Source organism: Carcharhinus amblyrhynchos, chromosome 31 (assembly GCF_965287045.1).
Source record: "Carcharhinus amblyrhynchos chromosome 31, sCarAmb.v2.hapA, whole genome shotgun sequence".
Classification (NCBI taxonomy): domain Eukaryota; kingdom Metazoa; phylum Chordata; class Chondrichthyes; order Carcharhiniformes; family Carcharhinidae; genus Carcharhinus; species Carcharhinus amblyrhynchos.
This window is the reverse complement of record NC_137354.1, coordinates 19,036,928-19,056,658: the sequence shown is the minus strand read 5'-3', so window position 1 is coordinate 19,056,658 and position 19,731 is coordinate 19,036,928. Positions and strand designations below refer to the sequence as shown.

Genomic DNA, 19,731 nt, shown 5'->3' with positions numbered 1-19,731 from the left:
GCACCAAAAGTGTTCATTGTTACATCAGGGTCTCTCCTTACTGCAAAACAGTAAAATGTCCCATTCACACTATCTGTCTGAGGACCAAATATCACCAGCTGGTGTGAAGCAAATCTTTGTAAAGTTACACACAGAACATAAAAGATTGCTTTATGTGCTTGCAAGTAACCTTCTATTAGACCTCTTCACACTTTCCCACCTAAGGGAATAGCGCCACTTCATAATTAACATAAGAACATAAGAAATAGGAGCAGGAGTAGGCCATCTGGCCCTTCGAGCCTGCCCCGCCATTCAATAAGATCATGGCTGATCTGTCGTGGCTCAGTTCCACTTTCCCGCCCTCTCCCCATAACCCTTAATCCCCTCTCTTATCAAAAACCCATCAACCCGCGTCTTAAAAATATTTAGCGAGGCAGCCTCCACCACTTCAACGGGCAGAGAATTCCAGAGATTCACCACCCTTTGAGTGAAGAAGTTCCTCCTCAACTCCGTTCTAAACCGCCCCCCCTTTATCTTGAGGCTGTGCCCCCTAGTCCTACTGTCTTTTTTGAGCGGGAAGAGTCTCTCCACCTCTATCCTATCCATCCCATTCATCATCTTATACGTCTCAATGAGATCTCCCCTCATTCTTCTAAACTCTAACGAGTACAAGCCTAGTTTATTCAGCCTCTCCTCATAGCTCAACCCCCTCAACTCCGGCATCAGCCTAGTAAACCTCCTCTGCACTCCCTCCAGGGCCAAAATATCCTTGCGCAGGTGCGGCGCCCAAAACTGCACACAGTACTCCAGCTGCGGCCTCACCAATGCCCTATACAGCTGCAGCAAGACCTCCCTACTTTTATATTCAATCCCCCTCGCTATGAAGGCCAGCATCCCATTCGCCTTCCTGACCACCTGCTGCACCTGCAGGCTGGGTTTTTGTGACTCATGCACAAGGACCCCGAGGTCCCTTTGCACCGTCGCCTGCTGCAGTTTTTCGCCACGTAAGTAATAGTCCTTCCTACCAAAGTGGACCACCTCACACTTGCCAACATTAAATTCCATTTGCCATTTCCTGGCCCATTCGATTTAATAGATTGAATGGATGCATCACAACACAAATGTCTGTGTGGGTTTCCTCCCACAGTCCCATCAATCCTTTATTCCCCAATAAAGATAAATCCTCCAAGGAGATGCGGCTAGAGTGGGTCGACCATGCTGAATTGTCCCTTAGTGTCCAAAGATGTATACTTTGGGGGGAGAATTAGTGGAGGAAATAAACACAAGTTGCTGGGATAAGGTGGATTAGGGCCTCGGTAAGATACTCTGTTTGAGAGTGTTCCAAGGTGTGTACGTTAGGGGGGATTAGTGGGGTAAATATTTAAATTTCTTTATTAGTATCACAAGTAGACTTACATTAACACTACAATGGAAGTTACAGAAAAAATCCCCCAGTTGCCACACTCCGGTGCCTGTTCGGAGGGAGAATTTAGCATGACCGATGCACCTAACCAGCACGTCTTCTGGACTGTGGGAGGAAATCAGAGCACCCGGAGGAAACCCACGCAGATATGGGAGGGTCACGCAGCCCCCCGTACAGACACTGAGAATCGAACTCGGGTCTCTGGCACCGAGAGGCAGCAGTGCTAACCATCGTGCCACCAGAGTGTTCCAAGATGTGTAGGTTAGGTGGGATTAGTGGGGTAAATACATGACAAGGATAGGGTGGGTTTGGGCCTGGGCTTGGTACTCTTGTCAGTGCAGACTTGATGGACTGAATGGCCTCCTTCTGCACTGTGGAGTTTCTATGGATGACTACGATAATGGCAGATGATGCAAACTCAAGGCAGAGAATGAATTTATAATTTTGTAAGAAGTTTTGTACACATTCCACTGACAAAAGCAGTGTCAGGCTACTGACACTGGAAACTATCAGTTTGATTTGCCAGAAAGCTCAATTTAGATTTTTTTTTTAAAAAATGGTTAATCTCACTTCTGTTAACATAGCTGATTGGGTGAAGGAATTAAATGCAATTCTAATTGTTAGAACAAGATGCACAAGTTCAAACTACCTGGTTGTTAAAACTGGTTCACTTAAAAAGATTTTTAAAAATTACATCAATGAGAATACACAGATTTAATTGCTGCGATTTAGCCTGACAAAGGATTTCTTTGTGGCATTAACACATCTTTCAAAACACCTCATTACTCCAATTGTTTCTAAAGTAGTTTTTGTCATCAATTTTAGACATTGCACCATTGAAGTGTTAGCTAGTTTGGGTAACTTTGTCAGAAACGGAATAAATCCAAGCTTGCTAATATCGGGACTTTTCACCAGGGTGTTGCCTGGGATGGAATGTTTAAGCTGAGAATTTGGGTAGGCTTGGATTGTTTTCATTGGAGCAGAGAAGACCAAGGGGTGACCTGATCAAGGTGTACAAGATTATGAGAGACATGGACCAGGAGGGAAGGGAGCAGCTGTTCCCCTTATCTGAAGGGCCAGTTACAAAGGGGACACAAGTTAAAAGTGAGGGGGTGGGAAGATTTGAGGAAAAACATTTTTTTTTAAACCCAGAGGGTGGTGAGGGTCTGGAATGTGCTGCCTGGAAGGGTGGTGGAGGTGGGATGCCTCACAACCTTTAAAAAGTACCTGGATGAGTACTTAGCCCTGAATGTTATGATGTGCCATGGGTCAAACACTGGACAAGTGGGATTAAGTGGGCAAGTCAGGGCTTTTCAGTGCAGACTCAATGGGCCTCTTCAACACTGTAGGATTCTGTGACTTCCATAACTCACCAATTCATTCTTCATCCCGTCTTAATCAACTCAAAATAAAGCAATAGAAGTTGGATTCAGTTAATAAATGTTGTGCAAGTCATTTTGATTTGCTCAGAAAGCTTAGGATATTTATGGGTAGTTTAAATTGTAGATATTCATTTTACATTTACAGAAGGTATTTAAAAAAGGAGGAAAAAAAAATTAACCTTACCTGTTAAAAGCAGCAAGAGTCCACACAAAGTGCTCACTCCATGTTGTGAACTACCAGTCATTTCTAGTTTAGGGTGGAAATTCTCAGTGGGAGGTAATGTTTTAACACAGACTGGATGTGGGGAGCAGTCAGTAAGAAGCAAACATTCAGCAGAATAATGGAAGGACACAAATTATCCTCAAAATTGCAGTAAGGGTGGGGGAGAAAAATTGGTGCAATTCACGCAACCAACTAGTGCCAGAGAACAGAAATAAAAGCTCACCAAACAGGGACAAGAATGCAGATCCAGAAAACCCCCCTCTATTAATTACTTTCCCCTTCCATTCCCACCACTGAAAGAACACATCACTCTGATTGCCAACCCTTTCCTTGTTCAATATTACACACCCTGGAGCTCGTTTTGGATTAAGATCGGAGGCAGGGTCACTAATATGTTTAACAAGGGGATAATTGAGTTTGTCGGATTCTCATTGGTGACACATTGTTCTGATCCAACATTCATGGAGAAATGTTCCCATATGAAAAATATTTAATTTGGAGTTTATTATTTATGCCTGACATTATATTTCCCCTGTTTGTTGTCCTGGTCATTATTTATTTTATCTGTGAGTCAAAGCTTGGGTTGAGAGTATCTGATCTCGACTATATCAAACCTTGGTTGGGTTGTATTTGGAGTATTGTGTGCGGTTCTGGCCACACAACTGCCCGAAGGACGTGGAAGCTTTGGAGAGGCTGCAAAGAAGGTTCACCCGGGTGTTGCCTGGTCTCGAGGGTGTTGGCTATGAGGAGAGGTTGAATAAAATTGGGATTGTTCTCACTTGAAGCACAGAGGCTGGGGGAAGGACCTGACCGAGGTCTACAAAATTATGAGAGGTTGTCAGAGTCTTTTTCCCAGGGTGGACGTGTCAGTTACAAGGGGGCACAGATTCAAGGTGAGAGGGGTAAACTTTAAGGGAGATGTGTGGGGAAAGTGGTGGGCGTCTGGAACGCAATACCCCACAAGGTATACCCCTCAGCAATACCCCTCAGCGATACCCCTCAGCGATACCCCTCAGCGATACCCCTCAGCGATACCCCTCAGCGATACCCTACGGCGATACCCCACGGCGATACCCCACGGCGATACCCCACGGCGATACCCCACAGCGATACCCCACAGCGATACCCCACAGCGATACCCCACGGCGATATCCCACGGCGATACCCCACAGCGATATCCCACAGCAATACCCCACAGCAATATCCCAGCATGACAGTGACAAACACAATCTGCCTTCATGTTTTTGTGGTGATTTTGATTGAGAGATAGATACCGACCAGGCAACACAGTGGCGCACTGCCTCATAGTGCCAGCGACCTGGGTTCAATTCCGGCCTTGGGTCACTGTCTGTGAGGAGATTGCATGTTCTCCCCGTGTCTGCATGGGTTTCCTCTGGGTGCTCCGGTTTTCTCCCACAGACTGAAATTTGTGCTGGTTAGGTGGATTGGCCGTGCTAAATTGCCCCTTAGTGTCAGGGGGATTAGCAGGGTAAATATATGTGAGGTTTTGGGGGTAGGGCCTGGGTGGGATTGTTGTCGGCCCAGACTCAATGAGCCAAATGACCTCCTTTTGCACTGCAGGGATTCTAGGATACCAGAGAAAACTCCCCGACCCTTCTTTGAATAAACCCATCTGGGTGACTAATGTCCTTTAGGGAAGGAAATCTGCTGTCCTTCCTCGGTCTGGCCTACATGTGACTCCAGAGCCACAGCAATGTGGTTAACTCTCAACTGCCCTCTGAAATGAAGAGCAGTTAGGGATGGGTAATAAATGCTGGCCCAGACAGTGATGTGTCCCTTAAAAATGAATTTAAAAACAACACAGAATCTTTCACATCCCAGCCAAGGGAGCACTAGTTTAGTATCTCCTCTGACAGGCCTCTTGATAAACCAATTTAACGGATTGTTTGGCCTGGATTAGAGGCACTCAGCCATAAAATTGTTCCGACTAACTGACAAGAACAGAAGAAACAGAGAGGATGAGCAACGTTTGAGAAGGTTGTTGGAACATTCGACCCCTGGTTTGCGAAAGGGGTGAATTAAAATCGGAAGTTCCAACGTCATACCTCAGCATTCATAGAATCCCTACAGTGCAGAAGGAGGCCATTTGGCCCATCAAGCCTATACCAACCACAATCCCACCCCACACATTTACCCTGCTAATCCCCCCCTGACACTAGGGTCAATTTAGCCTGGCCAATCCACCTAACCCGCACATCTTTGGAGTGTGGGAGGAACCCAGAGGAAACCCACGCAGACATGGGGAGAACATACAAACTGCACACAAACAGTGACCCGAGGCCAGAATCGAACCTGGGTCCCTGGTGTCGTGAGGCAGCAGTGCTAACCACTGTGCCCACCGTGCCAGGCAGTGGCAGCTCTGCTTTTGACTAGGGCAGAGCTGTTACTTGTGGGGAGAACGTTGGAAAGAAAATCCTCCAGCTTTTAGACGTGTGAAGGATTCCCAGGCAATACAAATTGCTAAAAGCTTTGTGTGATAAAGATCATGCAAGCATGACAGCGCAGAACAACTTTGAAAGCAGTGGTGAAGGTGATCGAAGAAACACACAGAGGTTACAAAGAGTAAGTGATGGGTCAGTATCACTACTTAACCATCAAACCCAGTGGGGAGAGGTTCAGGATTGGAGCTTAAATCAAAGGGAAAGTGGAAGGAGTGCTGCAGCTTGAAGGTTTATTTGGATTGCTATGTTCTGAGGTTGTTTTCACAGTAAGGATTAATTAGATAATGATCCAAAAACAAGCCACACAGCGAAGAACATTCATGCAAGTTTAAAAGATGTGGTGGGTGAGATGTCAACCAGCCACCTGTACTTCCTGCAGGCAAATGCCCAGTACGTAACTAAGGAGAGATGTTGGCCTAGGGGTATTATTGCTAAATTATTAATCTAGAAACTCAGCTAATGTTCTGGGGACCTGGGTTCGAATCTCGCCACGGCAGATGGTGGAATTTGAATTCAATAAAAAATATCTGGAATTAAGAATCTACTGATGACCATTGTCAGAAAAACCCACTAATGTCCTTTAGGGAAGGAAATCTGCTGTCCTTACCTAGTATGGCCCTACATGTGATTCCAGAGCCACAGCAATGCACTCGTTGGAGTTTAGAAGGCTGAGGGGGGATCTTATAGAGACATACAAGACAATGAAGGGGCTAGATAGGGTAGAGGTAGAGAGATTCTTTCCACTTAGAAAGGAAACCAGAACTAGAGGGCACAGCCTCAAAATAAGGGGGGAGCAGTTTAGAACGGAGCTGAGGAAGAACTTCTTCTCTCAGAGGGTGGTGAATCTCTGGAATTCTCTGCCCATTAAAGTGGTGGAGGCTGCCTCGTTGAATATGTTTAAGTCACGGGTAGATAGGTTTCTGATAGATAAGGGAATTAAGGGTTATGGGGAGAAAGCGGGAAAATGGAACTGATCCACTTCAGATCAGCCATGATCTTATTGAATGGCGGGGCAGGCTCGAAGGGCTAGACTCCTGCTCCTATTTCTTATGTTCCTATGGCTCTCAACTGCCCTCCTAGAGCAATTAGGGATGGGCAATAAATGTTGGCCAGCCAGCGACGCCCATGTCCCACAAATAAATAAGTAAAAACATGTCTAAATAAGCAGTTCTTTACTATAACTCACCCTCATCAGCTGTTCCTGCAGGGTAGCCACCTCGCTAACCCTGCGTCAGATTCTTTGTGGGCATGGAGTTTGTGCCAGGGCACTGCCTCGGTCCCTGTGCCCGCCTGTGGAGCGATCACCTTCAGCTTGTGAACATTGTACACGCCCCAGGCTGGTGCCTGATCCTAACTGTTTCTTAGAACACATATCCACTTGCCTTAGCACCATTAATGCTGGCATCGAGTGCAGGGACCTGAGAGGGATGTCTGACCACCATCCTCCCCACACCCCCACCCACCCCACACCCCCACCAACCCCTTGCATAAGAACTAGGAACAGGAGTTGGCCCCTCGAGCCTGCCCCGCCATTCAATAAGATCATGGCTGATCTTTTTGTGGACTCAGCTCCACTTACCCACCCGCTCACCATAACCCTTAATCCTTTTACTGTTCAAAAATGTATCTACCCTTACCTTAAAAACATTCAATGAGGGAGCCTCAACTGGGCAGGGAATTCCACAGATTCACAACCCTTCGTGTGAAGAAGTTCCTCCTCAACTCAGTCCTAAATCTGCTCCCCCTTATTTTGAGGCCATGCTCCCTCGTTCTAGTTTCACCCGCCAGTGGAAACAACCTCCCTGCTTCTATCTTATCGATTCCCTTCATAATCTTCTATGTTTCTATAAGATCTCCCCTCATTCTTCTGAATTCCAGTGAATATAGCCCCAGTCTACTCAGTCTCTCCTCATAAGCCAACCCTCTCAGCTCTGGAATCAACCTAGTGAATCTCCTCTGCACCCCCTCCAGTGCCAGTTTATCCTTTCTCAAGTAAGGAGACCAAAACTGTACACAGTACTCCAGGTGTGGCCTCACCAGCACCTTATACAGCTGTAGCATAACCTCACTGTTTTAAAACTCCATTCCTTGCAGAGGTGGTAGATGGGACAGGCTCCGAGCGGGCTGAATGTGTATGCCTTCCTCCTCCTCATGGTCTAGGCTAACTTCCTAACGCACCTTGGAGTTTCTAATCTGACCCCTAACAGTACAATAAGACTTCCTTTAACTATAACACAAAACATGAAATGCAAAGTCCCTCATTCAGGAGTGTAAAACATGAAACACAATAAAATCCATCATTCCCTGAAATTGTTGTTTTACTGTTTATTGAAGCATTATAATGTACAAAACTTGCTAGTTAGAAAGCAATGGTATTGCAATGTGTTTGCTCATACAATAAACATACATCGTAGTATTGTTGAAAAAAAGATACACATCATCAAAGCTTTTCATCTTGCACCCATCAGGACAGTTCGCAAGAATTCCAATGGTAACATAGAACATAGAACACTACAGCACAAATAGGCCCTTCGGCCCACAAGTTGCACCAATCATATCCATACCTACCAGGCCTATCTATAACCCTCAATCCCATTAAATCCCATGTGCTCATCCAGAAGTCTCTTAAAAGACCCTAACAAGTTTGCCTCCACCACAACCAACAGCAGCCGATTCCACTCACTCACCACCCTCTGAGTGAAAAACTTTCCCCTGACATCTCCTCTGTACCTGCTTCCCAGCACCTTAAACCTGTGTCCTCTCATAGTAACCATTTCAGCCTGGGAAATAGCCTCTGAGAATCCACCCTATCTATACCTCTGAACATCTTATAAACCTCTATCAGGTCACCTCTCAATCTTTGTCTCTCCAGGGAGAAGAGACCGAGCTCCCTCAACCTATCTTCATAAGGCATGCCTCCCAATCCAGGCAACATCCTTGTAAATCTCCTCTGCACCCTCTCAATAGCTTCCACATCCTTCCTGTAGTGAGGCAACCAGAACTGCGCACACTTTCTCCAAGAGGGGTCTGACAAGGGTCTTATAAAGGGAACAACAATTTAGACTGCTTGAGGCCAGCATGCTGATTGGTTGGCAAGTGGACTCTGATTGGCAGAGGCATTTCTATGGAGAATGCACTAGAGAGCAGTTAACTGCCGATGCTTGGATTCAAAGCTGGTCAAGATTGGTCTCTGCACTGCCATGAGGAATGAACCAGGAATTGACTGCTCCCCCCCAGTTTCCTGTTTAGTTGAAAAGGGCTCAATGTGAACAGCTGAGGGGATGATGTGATGCTGGGTATGAACCCTGTACACAAGGTCTATACCATCAAGCAATCATACATATTATAATATTCGATATTTTACTGTATAATGGAAGATAAGAGAAGACGTAAAAAGATGCCATTTCAGAAGGGAGACCACAATCTCCCTCGAACAGAAGGAAAAACAAAATGTTTACAAATACTTAGAGCAATAAATACTTTCCTTTATTCATCTGTCCCTTAATTTGAATTTCATTGGACCTCCCAAATCCCTTGAAACCATAAACCCATCACAAGTTCAGAATCGACGTGACGTGCTCAGCGCTGCAAACCTCTAAGATCCTCTATCATAGAATCTCTACAGTGCAGAAGGAGGCCATTCAGCCCATCAAGTCTGCACCGACCACAGTCTCACCCAGGCCCCATTCCCGTAACGCCACATATTTACCCTGCTAATCCCTAACATTAAGGGTTAAATTTAGTATCGCCAGTCCACTTAACCTGCACATTTTCTGGAGTGTGGGAGGAATCCGGAGCACCCGGAGGAAACCCACGCAGACAATGCGCAGACTCCGCAAAGGCAGTGACCCAAGCCGGGAATCGAACCCGGGTCCCTGGTGCCTGAGGCAGCAGACTGTGCCACCGTGTTGCCCTATCACTGGAGGTTTGTTTTACAGGTAGGTTGTTATATTCTAGAATGCAATCTAAGGGTGTGGCCAAGTAGATCCAATCAAAGCCTCCCAAGGAGTATTGGCAATGGGGAAACGAGTTGGTGAATTGGAACTAACCAGTAGCTTCATCCGTAGTGTGGGCCTGGGCAACTGAAAACATCTGAGTTTTCTCCCTGCCCTCCTCTGGGTGGAATTTGATGCCCTCCTCTTGGTGGGTTTGGTGCCCCCTTCGCCACCCACATGAAGGCCCACCAAATTGGCCAAAAGGGTGCAAAAGAAAACCGTGATACCCACCCCCACCCCCGCACAAGATCCATGGGGAATCACTGATTCCCATAGGACCAACGGTATAAATGGGGGATTGGTTCCTGAACCAAGGCGGGAAATCACTAAAGGGGCACCAGTATTCCAGCTCTCGTCTGGTCAACTCACTGAGGTGACCCTTCAAGCTTGCACGGCTTAGCACAAGTTCCTCAGTTAGTGCGGGGAGATACATTGAAACCATCGGTCACTGTCTCTTTCCTGTGCAACAATGAGCTTCTACGAATCTGACCACATATTCCATACAACACAGAAGTGCATAAAAATCGCAACGGCGATGGCAAAAAGTTTCTTAACAAATTAAAGCATTTGTTTCCGACCTGTCCAGTCACACAGATGGGCAAAGCAGAACGTCAGCACACATGCACAAACATGTCAGCATCGTAAAGTCGATAGCGATATTGTAAAGTCCAAATGAGATGTCAATTTCCAAACATTGATTGGACCGTTGGTCATAACCAAAATGTTGCAAAGTTGCAAGGTCCGAGGGCACGACCTCAGAGTGAAGGGACAACCCTTTAGAACGGAGATGAGGAGGAACCTCTTCAGCCAGAGGGTGGCGAATCTGTGGAACTCATTGCCACAGAGGAGGCCGGGTCAGTGAGTATATTTAAGACAGAGATAGATAAGTTCTTGATTGATAAGGGGGTCAAAAATTATGGGGAAAAGGGTAGGAAATTGGGTTTGAGAAACCTATCAGCCGTCATTGAATGGTAGAACAGACTCGATGGGCCGAATGGCTTAATTCTGCACCTACATCTTATGATCTGATGCATTTAATTGGGCTACGAAAGAAGCTGATTAAACGTAAATCCTTCTTCCAGTTGAACTGGATCCCATTGTATGTTTAAAACAATCTGATTAAAACATATTCCCGGCACCCAGCTTTACTCAACTAAATGACCTCAGGCAAAGGCAGCTACACAAACGTCATTGGTAAATGTGTACCAGAACCAGACACAACGGGAAGGAAAAACATTCAACTGTGGCCTGGCGTCGATGGTATCTCCTGGCGAGAGTGGCAGGGGAGGAATTCTAAGTGCCCGGGCTCGCGAACGGCCCGTTTGTAGGTCACACACCAGTTCAACTCAACGTGTTCGATCTGGTCGTTTCTCTCGGGCTTCGCTTGGTGCTCGGGACGGGCCCAGGCCACCTGCCTCACGGACGCGGCCGGCTTCTGCGCACGAACCGCGGCGTTCCGACGTGGGCGGCGGACACAGCAGGACAGGAAAGAGAAGCAGTCGTTCTTGAAGGTTTCGTTCATGAAGGTGTAGATGACGGGGTTGTTGAAGGAGTTGAAGAACCCGATCGCTTGTACGACAGCGACGATCATGTTGATGGTGACATCATCGTATTCCTCCTCCAGCTCGTCTGCGGAAACAGAATTCCATCAACGTTAGGGAGACGGAGGCAATGGAGCGGAACCTGGCTCCAGCCCTGTGGGGTTATTAGATAACCGGTTACCAGACAACCAGCAAGATAACCAGTTGTAAGCAACAATATAGAGTCCAGTCACAATGTCTCACTAGCTCAAGGCAGTGATAGGTCACTGTTTAAGTTTAAATTTATTTATTAGTGTCACAAGTAGGCTTACATTAACACTGCAATGAAGTTACTGTGAAAATCCCTGTTCGGGTGACATGGTGGCACAGTCGTTACCACTGCCGCCTCATAGTGCCGGGGAGCCCGGTTCAATGCCAACCTCGGGTCACTGTCTGTGTGGAGTTTGCACATTCTCCCCGTGTCTGCATGGGTTTCCACCGGGTGCCCTGGTTTCCTCCCACAGTCCCAAGATGTGCAGGTTAGGTGGACTGGCCATGCTAAAATTGCCCCTTCGAGTCAGGGGGAATTAGCAGGGTAAATATGAGGGATTACGGGGATAGGGCCTGGGTGGGACTGTGGTTGGCGCAGACTTAATGGGCCAAATGGCCTTGTTCTGCGCTGTAGGGATTCTATGAGCCTGCCTTCTTGAATCACTGCAGTCCGTGTGATGGAATGTTCCCGTGGCAGGGGGAGGTGGCCAGAACTATTATTTTTAATTATTTACTAGTGTTACAAATAGGCTTACATTAACACTGCAATGAAGTCATTGTGACAATCCCCTAGGCACCACACTCTGGCACCAGTTTGGGTACACTGAGGGAGAATTTAGCACGGCCAATGCACCTAACCAGCACATCTTTCAGACTGTGGAAAAATATCAGAGCACCCGGAGGAAACCCATGCAGACATGGGGAGAACGTGCAGACTCCACACAAGCCAGGAATCGAACCCGGGTCCCTGGCATTGTGAGGCAGCAGTGCCAACCACTGTGCCGCCCATGCCGCCCAACTGGAAACGGGCAATAAATGTTGCTTCAGGAAAGGTAATGGCCTAGATTATTAATCCAGAAACTCAGCTAATGTTCTGGGGACCCGGGTTCAAATCCCACCATGGCAGATGGTGGAATTTGAATTCAATAAAAAAAAATCTGGAATTGAGAATCTACTGATGACCATGAAACCATTGTCGGAAAAACCCATCTGATTCACTAATGTCCTTTGGGGAAGGAAATCTGCTGTCCTTACCTGGTCTGACTCCAGAGCTACAGAAATATGGTTGACTCTCAATTGCTGTTGGGCAATTAGGGATGGACAATAAATGCTGGCCATGTCCCTTGAATTAATAAAAAAGACTCACATTCTGTATTTGGTGAAAAAAGGAAAGGAACAGGGAAAATCTTTTCCCAAGATCAATCCTACTTTAACATCCTTCCACCATGTGCCATGTTTTATGAGTCAGCATGTACTAAGCAGAAGTTGGTGTGGTGGAACCCATGGTGCGATGGGACTCTGTACACATACCAGTATACCTTTGGCCTGATTTTCTTTCCTCACCCCCCCTCCCATCCCCCACCCCGCCTTTTCCTTCACTGGAACTTTACTTGTCTCCGACAGACAGGGGGCTTAGATCATTTCCGTTTGATTTGAAGTGCTGGTCAGTTCTGGGGTAACAGCCAGCCAGCAGAAAACGTCTGGGTCATTTGCCCACTTTCTCTTCTGGGAAATCAAAAGGCAGCACCTGTAGGACTGAGAAAAAATTAGGCCCGAGTTTCCCCTTTGCGATGGGAGAGGGGTAAATACTGGGAGCTCAAACTTGTAACTGATACGCATTCACTCAGCTAGACTTCACCCCCCCGCAACCCCACAGCCACCTATAATTGCTGCCCTATGCCCAGTCTCCCAAAGGAGGTTGGGCCAAAATAGCCCCACACATCTTTCAAATATCCTTCCCTCAAGGTGTAGTCCGAAATACGTGCTGGTTAGGGTGCATTGGCCACCCTAAATTCTCCCTGAGTATTCCTGAACAGGAGTGTGGTAACCAGGGGATTTTCACAGTAACTTCATTGTAGTGTTAATGTAAGCCTACTTGTGACGTTAATAGAGTAAAAACTTTTAAAACTTTAGATCCTTGATGGGTGCTGGTGTGGGAGAGGAGGACTGAGTTCAACAGGGGGCCGGCCAGGGGCCAGGAAAATTAGCAGCACTCTCACTGTTTCTGCACATACGTGAAATAGTCAGCACAGACAAAGGGGATATTTCACTATATCTATCAATGGTACACAGCTGAATATCCTTGCTAACAGCACCAAAACTGTGATAAAAGACATGATTAAGTGACCATTGTCATTCCATCCGTCTACCACTAAAGATTATGACATTACTGATGGGATACAATTAAACAGCTATTGACTTGGGTTATCTCTTTGTATATGTAAATAATTTACCGGTGTGTGTGACTAGAATTATCTTTACTAGAAGTTGTAAGAAATGCCCTATAAAAAAAGCTGACTGCACACAATTGAGTGGGACAGACTGAAGAAACATTAGGAATTCTCCAGTTCTCCTCTCCTTATCGATAAAGGATCCATCACTCATGAACGCTGTGTCTAAATATGTTTTTCACTCCAACACTGGTGATGGATGCAGAGTAGCCCCAGTAAGAGCCCCAATATGTTACTGAACTAGTAACCCAGAGACCCAGGGGTAATGCTCGAGAGACCCGGGTTTGATGGCGAAATTTGAATTCAATTAAAATCATGAATTAAGAAGTCTAAAGGAGATGGTGAAACCATTGTCGTAAAAACCCATCTGATTCACTAGTGTCCTTGAGGGAAGGAAATCTGCTGTTCTTACCTGGCCTGGCCTACATGTGACTTCATACCCACAGCAATGTTATTGACTCTTAACCGCCCACTGAAATGGCCTAGCAAACCACTCAGTTCCAGGGCAATTAGGGATGGGCAATAAATGCTGGCCCAGCCAGCGGTGTCCATATCCCCTGAATGAATGAAGTTTTAAAAATGTACAAATGTGGGCGGATAAGGGCAGTGGGGTCAGTCTCATGTCAATCATGGAGATAGCGAACTCTCAGAAGGGTTTATATTTGCCAGTGAAAGAGCAGAATCTGCTGCTCTCAAATTTCTTTTCTTCTTCTAACTTTCTCATCTCCTGAAGACACTGGAACTTTGTTGACATTAGCACTGCTGCCTCACAGTGCCAGGGACCTGGGCTTAATTCCAAGCTTGGGCAACTGTGTGGAGTTTGCATGTTCTCCTCATGTCTGCGTGGGTTTCCTCCGGGTGCTTGAGTTTCCTCCCACAGTCCAAAGATGTGCAGGTTAGATGGTTTGGCCATGCTAAATTACCCTTAAGTGTCCCAGGAAGTGTAGGTAATGGGGATTGGCCATACTAAATTACCCTTAAGTGTCCCAGGATGTGTAGGTAATGGGGATTGGCCATACTAAATTACCCTTAAGTGTCCCAGGATGTGTAGGTTAGGGGGATTGGCCATGCTAAATTATCCTTAAGTATCCCAGGATGTGTAGGTAACGGGGATTGGCCATGCTAAATTACCCTTAAGTGTCCCAGGATGTGTAGGTAACGGGGATTGGCCATACTAAATTACCCTTAAGTGTCCCAGGATGTGTAGGTAACGGGGATTGGCCATGCTAAATTACCCTTAAGTGTCCCAGGATGTGTAGGTAACGGGGATTGGCCATGCTAAATTACCCTTAAGTGCCCCAGGATGTGTAGGTTAGGGGGATTGGCCATGCTAAATTACCCTTTAGTGCCCGAGGATGTGTAGGTTAGGGGGATTGGCCATGCTAATTTTTCCCTTAGTGTCAAAGATGTACAGCTTAGGTGGATTGGCCATGCTAAATTGTCCCTTAGTGTCCCAAGATGTATAAGTTGGGGAGATTAGCAGGGTAAATAGATGGGGTTAAGAGGATCAAGTCTGGGTAAGATGCTCTTTCAGAGAGTTGGTGCAAACTCGATGGGCTGAATGGCCTCCTTCTGTACAGTAGGGATTCAATGATTCCATGTCTTGACAATTTAAGCGCTCATCCTGATGCTTCTCAAATGTTATTTAGTTCCCAACACCACTCCAGATGAGACCAAATAACCTGTCCAAGAGTCCAGTGAGATTTTGACCTCCCATCGCAACATCTCCTCCTGTGGCCCAATGCCTAATTTTACTGGGTGAGACCTCTGCAAAATGACCTGGGCCCTTCCACTGTTGGCATCGATGGCAGTTGTTGAGAGTTGAACGAATGAAAGGAATTAAAGAGGGTTAATAAAAGAAGAAGGAGTTTACTTACTGAACTCAAACAGCATGTGCACCACATGGAACGGAGCCCAACATATGGTGAAGAGAGCAACGATAGTTATCATGATAACAACAGCTCGCTTCTTCTTACTGTAAGCGACATCAATCAGTGTCAGTCCTTGGTGAGAAAGTGTGTTCACCCGGATGAACATTTCACATTTTCTGCCTTACATATTTTACATACACTACCTGCGGAAATCTCCAGCCCTGCCACCTGGCTGGATTTTCCAGTCCCACCACCAAAGCCGATGGGCTTTTGGAGGGCTTGCCCTGTTTTCCAGCCCTGGACCCGCACCCCCCCTGCTGCGACGGTGCTGTAAAATTCCACCAATAATAAATAATCGAGGAGCGCCAACATGCAAACGCATTGTGATATCACAGAACGCCTACAGAGCAGAATTCAGCCCATCGAGTCTGCACCAACTACAGAGCATCCCATCCAAGCCCTATTCCCACATATTTACCATGTTAATCAACCTAACCCACACACCTTGGACACTAAGGGGCAATTTAACATGGCCAATTCACCTAACCTCCACATCTTTGGACACTAAGGGACAATTTAGCATGACCAATTCACCTAACCTCCACATCTTTGGACACTAAGGGACAATTTAGCATGGCCAATTCACCTAACCTACACATCTTTGGACACTAAGGGGCAATTTAGCATGGCCAGTCCACCTAACCTCCACATCTTTGGACACTAAGGGACAATTTAGCATGACCAATCCACCTAACCTCCACATCTTTGGACACTAAGGGACAATTTAGCATGGCCAATTCACCTAACCTACACATCTTTGGACACTAAGGGGCAATTTAGCATGACCAATTCACCTAACCTCACATCTTTGGACACTAAGGGACAATTTAGCATGACCAATCCACCTAACCTCCACATCTTTGGACACTAAGGGACAATTTAGCATGGCCAATTCACCTAACCTACACATCTTTGGACACTAAGGGGCAATTTAGCATGATCAATTCACCTAACCTCACATCTTTGGACACTAAGGGACAATTTAGCATGACCAATCCACCTAACCTCCACATCTTTGGACACTAAGGGACAATTTAGCATGGCCAATTCACCTAACCTACACATCTTTGGACACTAAGGGGCAATTTAGCATGACCAATTCACCTAACCTATACATCTTTGGACACTAAGGGACAATTTAGCATGACCAATCCACCTAACCTACACATCTTTGGACACTAAGGGGCAATTTAGCATGGCCAATCCACCGAACCTACACATCTTTGGACTGTGGGAGGAAACCAGAGCACCTGGAAGAAACCCACGCAGACACGGTGAGAACATGCAAACTCTGCACAGTGACCCAAACTGGGAATTGAACCCGGTTCTCTGGTGCTGTGAAGCAGCAGTGCTAACTACTGTGCTATTGTGCGACTCATAAATGATCTATTTAATGCTAGAGAAGCTTCAAACAACAAGAGGGTCATCATCTAAAAATGGGAAAAGATAACCAGGGAAAGAGTAGGGCCCATTAGGGTCCAAGTGGGCAATCTGTGGGTGGAGCCAGAGGACATTAGTAAAGTGTTGAACAAATAATTTACACTTGTCTCCATGAGGATATAGGGTATATCCTCATGAAGGTATAGTCATTGGGGAGAGAGGTTGCGAGGTTCTTGAACAAATCGCCAGAGGGAAAAACAAAGTATTGGAGGTGATGGCATCCTGAAAAAGGGACAAATCTTCAGGTCTGGGTGAATTGTGTCTTAGGCTGCTGTGGAAAGCAAGGAGGAGGTTGTCATGTCTCTGACTCATATTTTTAATCACTCCCTGGTCATGGTAGGAAGGGGAGTGGTGGGCACAATGTGGAGAAGCCAGCGTTGGACTGGGGTAGGCACAGTAAAAAGTCTCACAACACCAAGTTGTGTTAAAGTCCAACAGGTTTATTTGGTAGCACGAGCTTTCAGTGTGTCGCTCCTTCTTCAGCTGAGTGAGGAGCTGTGTTCACAAACAGGGCGCACATAGACACAGACTCAATTTACAAGATAATGGTTGGAATGCGAGTCTTTACAGGTAATCAAATCTTAAAGGTACAGATAATGTGAGTGGAAATGGTGGGGTAGGGAGGGGAGGGGTGGGCGCTGGGGGGGCAGCTGCCAGAGGACTGGAGAACATCTAACGCGGTTCCGCTATTTAAGAAGGATGGGAGGAATAAGCCAGGGAACTGCAGACCAGTGAGTCAGTGGCAGGGAAACTATTGGAGAAACTTCTGAAGGAGAGAATCTATCTCTACTTGGAGGGGTAAGGCTTGTAGAGATAGTGAGCATGGCTTTGTCAGAGAGAGGTCATGCCTAACAAATCTGATTGAATTTTTTGAGGAGGTGACCAGGTGTGTAGATGAGGGGAGTGTAATTTATCTGGATTTCAGCAAAGCCTTTGACCAGGTCCCAGAAAATCGAAGGCCTCTCCCCCCGACAGGATCTTCCAATCCTGACAAGGTCAATGAGGTTTTTCAAAGCTGGCCGCATTTTCTCGCCACCCGCCCCCCGTGATGGAGGTGGGAAAATCCACTCCCCCCCCCCCCCCGTGATATTTGGGTAAAAACACTGACCTTGTAATCTTGGTCATTTCCCTCTTGTTCAGGGTGTTTAAGAAGGAGTTATCCCCGACGCGTTTCTTAACCCAGAGCTCAAAAACGATTCTGGTGCAAAGCAGCAGCATCGCCGTGAGGGGCAGCAGGAAGAGAGCCACCAGGATGAACGTGGCGTAGGCCCTGCGGAGTGATGGCGAGTCCCAGCGTTCGAGGCAGGAAACGTAATGGCGGTCGTAGAGAAAATCATACTTCACCTGTGGAACAAATCACCGTCTGGAGCTTATCGTTGGATTTCTACAGCTCGCCTCACCAAAACTGAGCCAATCATTTACGCCAATTAAATGAGTTTTACTTTGGCCCAGATTTACCAGACGATGAATTTGGCCAGTTACCGAGCCACCCTCACACCCAACTAGAACAAACAAGAAAGAAAATTACAGCACAGGAACAGGCCCTTCGGCCCTCCAAGCCTGCACCGGCCATGCTGCCCCACTGGACTAAAACCCCCTACCCTTCCAGGGACCACATCCCTCCATTCCCATCAAGACGCTCCTTAAAACTCACTATCATATCTGCTTCCACTACGTCCCCCGTCAGCGAGTTCCAGGCACCCACCACCCTCTGTGTAAAAGACATGCCTCGTACATCTCCTTTAAACCTTGCCCCTTGCACCTTAACCCTGTGCCCCCCCTAGTAATTGTCTCTTCCACCCTAGGAGCCACCCTTCTGGCTGTCCTTGCCCCTCGTAATTTTGTAGAGTTCTATCAGGTCGCCCCTCAACCCAGTGAGGACAAACCAAGTTTCTCCAACCTCTCCTCGTAGCTGGTGCCCTCCGTACCAGGCAACTCTTGTATACCGACTACCCCTATGCTCCCTGGCTCCCGGTATTGCGATGTCTTTTAAGTTTACTTATCAGTGTCACAGCAGGCTTACATTAACACTACGATGAAGTTAGTGAAACTCCCCTAGTCGCCACGTTCCGGCGTATGTATGGGTACACAGAGGGAGAATTTGGCTTGGCCAATGCACCTAATCAGCAATCTCCACATCTGGGAGGAAACCGGAGCGCCCAGAGGAAACCCATGCAGACATGGGGAGAATGTGCAGGTTGCACCACAGCTTGATATGGCTCCTGCTCTGCCCAAGAGGGCAAGGACCTACTATACATACAGACTTGGGGGTGTGCATATCACTGGCAAGGCCAGCATGAGTTGCTCATTCTGAAATGCCCTTAACTAATTGGGTGCTGAGCCACCTTTGGACACAGCTGCAGTTCCATAAGACCATAAGAAATAGGAGCAGAATTAGGCCATTCGGCCCATCGAATCTGCTCCAAATGGGCCAAATGGTAAGTTTCTGGTAAACTTCTCAACCCCATTGTCCCGCCTTTTCCCCTCTGATCCCCTTACTGATCAAGAATCTATCTATCTCCGCCTTAAATACACTCAATAACCTGGTCTGCACAGCCTCCTCGTAGAATCACAGAATCATAGAATCCCTACAGTGCAGAAAGATGCCATTCGGCCCATTGAGTCTGCACCGACCACAATCCCACCCATGCCCTACCTTGTAACCCATTTACCCTGCTAATCCCCCTGACAATAAGGGGCAATTTAGCATGGCCAATCCATCTAACCGGCACATCTATGGAGTGTGGGAGGAAAGTGAAGCATCCGGAGAAAACCCATGCAGACACGGGGAGAACATGCAAACCCCACACAGACAGTGACCTGACGCTGGAGTTGAACCTGGGTTCCTGGTGCTGTGAGGCAGCAATGCTAACCT

General features: G+C 46.9%; 1 protein-coding gene across 1 annotated transcript in view; it reads right to left on the bottom strand.

The window, feature by feature from the left end:
• Positions 1-10,701: 10,701 nt before the first annotated feature.
• The window catches only part of LOC145360396 (pyroglutamylated RF-amide peptide receptor-like), a 35,039-nt gene continuing 26,009 nt past the window's right edge, over positions 10,702-19,731 (bottom strand). Inside the window, exons 4-6 of the mRNA XM_080215593.1 lie at positions 17,961-18,200; positions 15,363-15,456; positions 10,702-11,093 (exon numbers count right to left, since the gene is read on the bottom strand). Of these exons, the coding sequence (XP_080071719.1) occupies positions 10,702-11,093; positions 15,363-15,456; positions 17,961-18,200 (726 nt within the window). The remainder of the gene's footprint in view (positions 11,094-15,362; positions 15,457-17,960; positions 18,201-19,731) is intronic.